The sequence below is a fragment of the Mytilus californianus genome, unplaced genomic scaffold (genome assembly GCF_021869535.1).
Source record: "Mytilus californianus isolate M0D057914Y unplaced genomic scaffold, xbMytCali1.0.p SCAF_7, whole genome shotgun sequence".
In the NCBI taxonomy this organism is placed as follows: domain Eukaryota; kingdom Metazoa; phylum Mollusca; class Bivalvia; order Mytilida; family Mytilidae; genus Mytilus; species Mytilus californianus.
The window spans coordinates 90,483,425-90,493,623 of NW_026262723.1; the positions used below are offsets into that span (position 1 = coordinate 90,483,425).

At 35.8% G+C, this 10,199-nt stretch overlaps 1 protein-coding gene across 1 annotated transcript in view; it reads right to left on the reverse strand.

Annotated features, from left to right (window-relative positions):
* The window catches only part of LOC127708712 (peroxisomal membrane protein PMP34-like), a 55,406-nt gene extending 50,058 nt beyond the window's left edge, over positions 1-5,348 (reverse strand). Inside the window, exon 1 of the mRNA XM_052213830.1 lies at positions 5,095-5,348. Within this exon, the coding sequence (XP_052069790.1) occupies positions 5,095-5,202 (108 nt within the window). The 5' untranslated portion in view covers positions 5,203-5,348. The remainder of the gene's footprint in view (positions 1-5,094) is intronic.
* Between the last annotated feature and the right edge of the window lie 4,851 nt (positions 5,349-10,199).

A 10,199-nucleotide genomic window follows, 5' to 3' on the forward strand; every position in this document is an offset into this window, starting at 1 on the left:
GGAACCTTGTAGTACAATTTCAGAAATAGCCAAACACTTACACACAAGTTATTGTCATGAAACTAGAAAAATGCTTGTTTTTTGCCCCTTTTTTGGCCCCTAATTCCTAAAATTTTGAGGCAATTACCCCCAAAATCAATTACAGCCTTTCCTTTGTGATATGGAACCTTGTGGTACAATGTCAGAGAGATCCATACACTTACACACAAGTTATTGTCTGGAAGTTACAAAAATGCTTATTTTTGGCCCCTTTTTGGCCCCTAATTCCTTAACTGTTGGTACCATAACCCCCAAAATCAATCCCAACCTTCCTTTCGTGGTATTGAACCTTATGGTAAAATTTCATGGAGATCCATTCACTTAAACTTAAGTTAGAGTGCGAAAACCAATGTGTCTTCGGACGACGCCGGACGACGACGACGACGACGACGCCAACGTCATACCAATATACGACCAAAAAATTTTTAATTTTTGTGGTCGTATAAAAATCAGTTGGAATGAGTTTGACTCAAAATGATCAGCACAGAGCATAAAAACAACTTACAATAAGACACTTAGTACTCATAGCTAGCACAATTCTTATTACAGCTAACGAATAAATCATATGGACCCAGACCAAAATATAGATCACTTCAGATTCCATTAGCACCCAAAGCGAAAAGTGAGATTCAGTGTTACAAGGGCTTCAAGGAACATGAAATTTTCACCTTTGAAACATATTCAACATTAAAATCATTAAACACTCAACATTCGTTTTATTTTATGAACTAAATTGATGGATTCTAAATCTTTTGAAAATATTTTGTTTCATAAGGGAAATGAAAAAAAAATACTTGTTTTTTATAAGGATGGGAAAAATAAATACATTAAAGACTTTGAATTTTCAAAAAATTAAGTCTTGCAAAAAAATAGAAAGAAAGTTTTTTATGAAGTACAAAACGAGTTTTTCGAGGGAAAAAAACCCATCCCTCACTCAACAAAAATTTGAACTGTTGGTGCCTTAGACACAGTCAGTGGCAGAATTCTTTTAAATACTGAGTAAGATTGTGACAAAATGGTTAAATTAATTAAGTACTGTTTACCAATTGTAGGTTATACACTAACACTGTTTTTGGAGAATTAGAATCTTGGATTGTAAAATAGCAGAACATAATCAGTCTATATTTTTATCAAAATATACAAATTTTGAGAGAGGAAAGAAATTTATTTGTGATACTTCTCTTTTAAATTGAGAAAATTGTGTGTTATATCTTTTATTTCGACTGTTTTTTTAAAAAAACAAAACATTTTTATATGATTCAATTTTTTTCAAATTTGCCAAATAAGGGGAAACAACTCAGATTACCTTACTTTTACTACTAAAAAGTTTGATTAATTACACCACTTTCCACAAAATATATTTTTGTAGATTTTTAGTATGTTGTTCATATATAGTAACAGGCTTGTTTTTCAGAGAAAAACTTTGTGTTGCAATTAGTTGCAGGTTGTTCACCAAATTGACTAGACTAATCTGAGAGTACTCGCAGTTACTGACAGCTAGTTCAAAGCCAATAACAACTAATAAAAAAATCATGCATCTAAGACTAAAATATCAATCAGTACACATCCAACATCCAATGGATTTAGTGTAAAGATGTCATCAACAGTCAGAGAAAAACATGACCTTGTGTTTTATCATGCCAATTTTAAAGCAATAGAGAATACATATCAGACCTACATGTATTCTGTCCTAACGTAAAAAAAGCAACCCTATGTAGTAAGGTTATCACACTATAAATGGATGAACGATGAAAGAAATGTTGGCAAAGTCCATAAATTAGCAAATTTAAAAACAATGAAATAAATGTTGGCAGAGTATCTTAAGAACAGTGTGCAATAAGGGCCCTCTTTTTACTATATTTTCACTGAAATTTGAACTTTAAATATTTGATTTCTATTTATGTCTGTTTTAAAGCTGAGATAATGGAAAACTAAAAAATAACAGTAGCTTTTTAACCATGACGTCACAATAAATACAGCTGTGGTGTCATGAAAAAGGCCCTACTACGCATTTCCATGAAATAAACACAACTTTTGGTCTTTTTAATACATAGTTTTTGAACCCGCATTTATGGAGCACATGCAAGTAAATGTACCATCTCAATAACATACCTGCCAACTTTTGAAAATCACCATGGGGATTTTAGTACATGTTTTATTGTATAATTTATGTTTAATTACACATGTTGATGATCACATTTTGTATGAATTCAATCCTCCAGTTTACATGCTATGTTTTGATAGAGACAAAACCCACATGCTTATTTTAAAACTTCAATTTAGATAAAGAACTGAAGCTATGTATACATTTTGTAGGTATTGAGGGTGGACACTTTTTCACATGAAATACCGTCCTTTCTATGAAGGACACTTTTGCATATGAAACATTGTCCTTTGTCCTTATCACATCTGTGGACATGATTTCATTGGTAAATATCGTCTGCACGTGGATAATTGTCGTAAAGGATCAAAAGCTGAAAGAGACAGAGCAAATAGATTTGACTTTCTTAAAAAGGAAAAGAAGGCAACTAAGCAGGCTGCCCAAAAGCATAAGTCTTTACTACTGTTTAATGACAACAAAGTGAATATTTCATTTAAAATCTTTGGCGTTAAAGGCAACTTGCTATGAACCGTGCATCCTAATACACGCTTAGCACCTTTGAGTACATAATCCATAAAAAATTACTCTAATGGGGACGTAACCCCTGCTTCTAAATGTAACAAACAGACAATTGACAAATAATTATTTATGGAGTTAAACTGTAGTCTAGCAGACAAATAGGCTACATATCTGGCTAAGTTTACAGGACTCAAAGGAACAAGGGCAATGTTAATTCTTCTACAGAATTCCATATAGGATTTTAAATAGTTTTGATACGTCTTTTTGGTAGACTCAGCATAAGTATAATTTCTAACTTTTGCCACAGTACTATCCAGTGTTGTCATCTCCTTGGATACCAGTGAGCCTAAATAAAAGAAAACGAAGGGTGTTACTAGATATGTGCTTAACCAGATCGCGTAAAAGCAATGGTGGTTGAACACAAAATTTTTTCACAGGAAGTCAAATCATGTAAACGTGAAATGTGATCCGCAAGAAAATTTGCTTTGCCTGGAACATGCTTAGCTTTTAAATGATAATTGTATGTTGCTGACAACCAAAACAACTCGCGCAAAAATTACATCAAAATTGCATTTTGTGAGGTACATTTATCGATGCAACTTTCTGTAACCGCATTATCACAGTAATCCATAATACGCTTGCCACGCCAATTTTGGGCCCATTGCTTTACTATCAACGCCATTGAAAAAGCCTCTAATTCATTAATGTGTAGCTGTGTTGCAAAGGGGTCATCTTCAGCCCAATTCACATAAAGCATCAGTCACTACTGAAGTGATAGGAACTGCACAGAGTGTGATATGAAAACTGTGTTAATTTGATTGGCTTATCCAACATCATGTATGAGACGATATTACAACATTTCCATTGGCTATTCGTTAGGTCATTGATGACTTTCAAAGGTTAAGACGATGTACATTTCCTCCATAGCAACGGAAATATGTGATTTCTTCAAAAATATACAAAACACTCAAACTTTTCACCTGAAAATCTTCTTTTTGTCAAATTTTATTACATTCTGAAGCTTACAAAAAGTTTAAAAATGTCTGATGTTAAAATTTGATTCCAGAACATGACATACATTTTGTATATGTATGACATCATACTGGTATGTGCACAAGACTAAATCAACGATTTGAGGAATTATTAATTCAGTAACACATGTACAATGAGAGTGTTGACCATTAGAGAACTGGATATCGCATATTACCGTATAGCGGGTTATTTTCGCTTATTTTGGCGGGTCAGGAGAAATCGCGAAAATAAATTCCGCGAAAATTTGTGCATACGTTCGATACTTTGTAGGTTAAAGCGTTTTGTAAACTATCTATTTTTTTCCCGTTCGACGGATCAATCACGGTTCTTGTTAACTTGAACAACATAAATGCCAAAGGCCATTGTTCACTGGCTTTCAGGTATTAATTAGTTTATTGATTACATAAAATAAATAATGATATAAGAGTGTGAGGTACGCTTGTCAGGTATTTTATCCTTATTAATTAGTGTCAAATTATATAAGAGTTGCAAGTCACTCATGATAATTTTATAATCTAATTAGTACATCAAAGGTCCGGTCAACCGTAATATTTACAAGAAATTTGTACACCTGTGAAAAATAACTATATACTTGTATTCTATTGATTAACTGTATCAAAATATAGTCAATAAATAAGACGTCATGCAGGAAAAACAATCATTTAACCATAACAATAGACCCTTGTTTGTCAATTTTTACAAATTTTTAAGTAGAACCATTTCAGTATCCGCCAAAATATTCAATTGGGATTAAAGAATCCGCTAACATAAAAACCGCCAAAAATTTTCGTACATTTTGTTGCCCTTAAATCGTGAAAATAACCCGCTATATGGTATCAACTCTCATTATTTAATTTAAATAGTAATAATAAACTCGCCTTCGTTATGAAACCTATAATTTTTCGCTGTTTGGGAATCTGCGACACTTGAACTATTGACATGACACAACAATCTGTGACACTTGAACTAATGACATGACACAACAATCACTTTTCCTTTGTGGCGTCACAAATTTTCTATTGTGACATCAAAAATTAGGGAACCTTTGTGATGTTCAGTAATGGCAGAGGCATACATGTATATACACCATGTGTATATATATGTCTCAGGTAATGGTGGACAAATAGAGATACATGTAAGGTGTACTAGATTATTAAATAATCTACTACAATGTTTAAACAACACTTTTCATCATGTTCATGATTGAGGTACTTATCTTGAGTGGACTCATTAGATGAGTCAACTCAACCAGTTGCTGGATTTGGGTTCCCTTTATTAGTAAAGACCAATCTCAAGTGAGTCCACTATTCCACACATATATACAAACATTAATAAAAATTGGGTCAAAAATGACATGTATTGTTACTTATTCTTCAAATAGTTATATTGGCACAAACACTTACGGCTGCACCTGCTACTGCGTGGACCAGGTTCGGGAACGTGAACAGTTTTTGCAGCAATGTGGAGCTCATGCTGCTCTCTGACCTATCAAACTTGGATAGTGCAGTCATTTGGATTCACCTTTGACGGAAAAAAATTTCTAACCAATGACATTTGTTAAACAAAGAAGAATGATTGATTCATAGTTCAACTTATGCGACCCATTACGTTTTTATGCAGACATATATTTTCACGGATTGCAACCCGTATGTGCACTACGTCATCAGTTTTCGAGTGTGGTAATCTGCTGTATTCGTCCTTTCTGTAGTTTGTCCTATGACCAATGACAAATGACAAAGTCTACATTTGGTAACATTATGAGGTCCTTTTATTTAGACCCTTTATTCATATTTGTAAAATAAACAAATTTGCCTTTACTGTTTTATTTGAATAATTCATAAAAAATGGTCGTTTCATATTTCAAAATGTGTTGTAAATTTACCATGTACCATATAACAGTGTATATAAAGTGCGAATCCAGTTAGTTCATTTTCACTGTTGTATGGCTTGTATGCGAGTATGTCTATTGTAGAATAAAGAATGATGGGAAAAACTGCGTTTGTTTACTTTATGAAAATACAAAATAATTGATTTGAATGTATGTTTTAACACAATTTCATAAGAATATAACTTTTTAATGTATAATAACAGGATTAAAGTCCAAAAAAGTGTAAATAAAGCAGCAGAATCCATAATATTAATTACTTACTGCGATTCATTTTAACTATAGATGCGATGAATTATCACTGGAAGTGCAATCATTTCTGATGTGGATTTTTTTGCGGTGCGATGAATTTTCATTGTTATTTTATGTTAACTCGACATGCAACATCTGAAAATAGTTTTTAAATGACTTTGATGATATTAACAATTTGACATGCAAGCTAGTCGTAGCTGTATACACGGGTATAACTACGTTCATATCATGCATATTCAAATATAGTTGTTGAGTTTGCTATTAGCTTGTCTTGGATCCGAAAGTTAACTGGAGCAGAACATCCATGAATATAAAGTATTTCTGTAACAGGGTCGTATCTTGGATTAAGTAAATAACAAACTCTGTTCTATAGGGTTCGGATGATTTAATACCAGTAATAGAAAATAAACTCACTTGTGGAGTGAGTTTTACTGGTAAGGAGTAGGCACAGTTCACAAGTAATACTCTGTATATAACTACATCAATGGAGTCATTAATCAGATATATGTTGTGTCCACAATGAATGAAAATAATAATATACAGGTAATATAACTCGGGACACACAATATCATGTGGCTGTCATTTCAAGTTCCCGTTCAAATCTACCTGGTCAATACAAAATATAAATTGACCGCGAAATCACAATGACCAATCAGATACGCAATTTTAACTAAGAACCTTTTGAATATTCATGAACTAAATATAAAAATGTAAAGTGTAGATTTGGAATTAAATAATAATATTGCTTCATCAAAATTCAAGAGTTAAACTTTTATAATAAATACAATTAATTTAAAGTACGTCATAAAGATATTTTTACTGTTATTTAATAGGCGTAAAAATGACACTACTACATTCTCCCCTCTGTTGAAGAAAATGACTTCCATGTCATTGTGTCTTTCTCCCCTCTTTTATGAACTTGTCGTCCTCGTCAAGCGTTTTACATTATCAACTGTTCTCAATAATCTTGATGATAGCCCTAGATAGTTCAATCTCTAGACCTCTAAATCGTCCTGTTTCTGCCTGACTTTCCAACCAATGTACTTTTTCCAACCAATCTGGTTTAGTGGTGGCCTGCTTTGCTGTAGTTATATAATCTTGCAGGTACTTCGGTGGTTGCCGATTTCTCTGAGATCTAGCTAGTGTGGTAGTTTCTGGTATGTGACGTGGTGGTGTAGGTAAGTATCTACGTCTTCTTTCTCTAACTGGTTGTACTGTTGGAGTTTCATCATCTGTGGGTTCATCTGCCATTTCATCTAGAGATGGATCCTCCGTCAACGCACTGCCATTATTTGATTCTAAAGCGTCAGCTTCAATATTCTGACCAGTCGCTGCAGGTTCAACATCCTCTGTTCCAGGGGTAGGTTCTTCAGCATTTCCTATGTCTGAAGGTAAAGCGTCCTCTACTAAACCATTAACCTGGCTACTACCAACGGCATCATGATCGTCACCCGTGTCGCTGATAGTTACATCATCTATCCCAGGTCTTTCTACCATATCTGCTTCACTGTCAGTGTTGCTAGGTGTACTCCTTCCTGTCTCTATTATCCAATACTCCTGCTCCGACTCCTCATCTGATTCCAATGCAGTCATCTTTTCAATGCTGTCCCCAACAGACTTCGTCGGTGGTCGTCCAGACTTCTTCGGTTTACGCTTCTGTCTAGGTGCAGGAGTTATCTCAGACTCATTAGTCTTTGGCAGAAATCCAATTGGAAGTAGAAGATTTCGATGAAGTGTCTTCTTTCTTCCAGTTCCGTTTTCTTTCTGGACCTCATACACAGGTATTTCTTTGTTAGGCTGATTAACAATCTGGTATGGATCTTCTTCCCACTTGTCAGCTAGCTTATGTTTACCGTCGAAGGCCAAGATCTTTACTAGGACTCTGTCGCCGGTTTGTAAGATGGCTGATCTAGCTTTCTTGTTATAGTTGTATTTCTGTCTGTCTTTCCCTATTTTCGAGTGTTTTGTTGCCAACTGATATGCCTCTTTCAATCGTTTCTGTACGGTTTCAATGTACTTTGTCACTGGTTGCTTTTGTTCATTATCGGGAAGGTTGAAAGCGATGTCAATCGGTAATCTTGGTTCTCTACCAAACATAAGGAAGTAAGGTGAGTATCTGGTAGTTGTCTGTCTAGTGCAGTTGTAAGCGTGAACCAATCCAGCTATGTGTGCTTTCCAGTCTTTCTTCTGCGTTGTTTCCAGTGTACCCAACATACTCAGTAATGTTCGATTAAAACGCTCTGTATTTCCGTTGCCCATAGGATGGTACGGTGTAGTACGTGATTTCTGCATGCCTGTGATGTTACATAGTTCTTTAATGATATTTGATTCAAAGTTGGCACCTTGGTCGCTGTGAATTCGTTTTGGCAAGCCGTAATGTACTACAAAGTGGTTGAAAAAGGCTTCGGCGGTAGTCTTTGCTGTTTGATTTTTCGTTGGAATTGCCAAGGCATACCGGGTAAAGTGATCGGTAATGACAAGAACATTTTCAAAACCTCCTTTGGATCTTTCCAGTGACAAATAATCCATGCATACTAGTTCAAGTGGTTGGTATGTTTCAATGCTAACTAGTGGTGCCCTTTCATTAGTTGGTGTTTTCCGTCTTATACATCTGTTACATTGCGTAATCCACTGATCTACATCTCTTGTCATCCCATACCATACAAATATATCTCTTATAAGTGACAGTGTCTTATCTCGTCCTTGGTGGCCCATGTCATCGTGAAGTGCTTTCAGTACTTTCGGAACGTAAGTTTCTGGTAAAACAAGTTGTGTAACTGGCTGGAAATCAAGTGTAGCTTCTCTGAATAGAACACCATCTTTCAGTTGCAACTTGTCGAAGTTATTGATGAACCATGTATTCTCTGATGATCTTTCTAGTTGTTCTTTTGTTGGCTTGCGGTGTTCAGATACCCAATAAATCCATTCTTTCATTCTGTAATCATTCTTCTGTTCTGATTTAATGTCAACCAAATGCTGTGCTGGTAAAGATGTATCATCCACGATTGTAGTAGTATTCATTGACAGACTATCGACGAAAGGTTGAGTATGCTGAAGATTGCAGATGGCTTTTACAGAAGTAGCATCTAAGTTTGATGGTTCACGTCCAAGTAACTCAGGCATTCTCGATAAAGAATCAGCATCGGCATTTTTGGAACCTGGTCTGTAGATGATGTTAAAGTTGTATGATGCTAATGCTGCAATCCAACGGTGACCAGTTGCATCTAGTTTGGCTGATGTTAGCACGTACGTTAGAGGATTGTTGTCTGTCAATACTGTAAAGGTGTTTCCATATAAGTAGTCGTGGAATTTCTCGGTGACAGCCCATTTTAATGCCAAAAATTCTAATTTGTGTACTGGGTAATTTCGCTCGGTCTTACTGAGTCCTCTACTGGCGTAAGCTATGACACGCTTCTTGTTGTCCTGTTCTTGATATAATACAGCTCCTAAGCCTTGCATGGATGCATCAGTGTGTAACTCGAACTGTTTATTGTATCGTGGAAAACCAAGTATAGGTGGTGAAGCTAATGCTGTTTTAAGTGTTTGGAAAGCCTTTTCTTGAAGATCTCCCCAAATCCATGATTGACTGTTTGGATCTCGGAGTCGTGGCTTACGTTTCTTTGATGAACTTTTCGGTGGAGGCATTAGATCGGTGAGTGGTCTTGCTATTTTCGAAAAATCTTTGACGAACTTCCGGTAGTATCCTACAAAGCCAAGGAAACGACGGACTTCTTCTGGTGTTGTCGGACGTGGCCAGTTGGTTACCTTGTCTATCTTTGCAGGATCTGGTTGTATGCCATCTTTGGAGACGATGTGACCAATATATTTAACTTTCTCTTGAAGGAATGAGCATTTCTTTGGAGATAATTTAAGTCCGCTTTCTCTTAGCCTCTGCAGTACTTTCTCTAATCTGACCAGATGTTCCTCGTAAGTATCGGAGAATATTATAAGATCATCCAGATAAATGAAGCAGATATCAAGATGGAGGTCTCCTAGGATCTCTTCCATTAACCTCTGATATGTCGCTGGGCTGTTGACTAATCCAAACGGCAAGCGGTTGAATTCGTAAAAGCCTAGTGGACCTACAGTGAAAGCAGTTCTCTGCTTGTGGGACTCTTCTACCTCCACCTGATGGTACCCGCTCTTCATATCAAGTACTGTATATAGCGTGTTACCTCCTAGAGCGTCTAGTATCTCTTCGCTGCGTGGCAAAGCGTATGAATCCTTCACGGACCTTTGATTAAGTTGTCTGTAATCAATACACATTCTGAGTTTCCCATCCTTCTTTCGACAAAGCACTACATTAGATGACCAAGGTGAGTGTGAGCGTCGTATTATGCCAGCTGTGAGTAGTTGTTGTAGATGTGTACG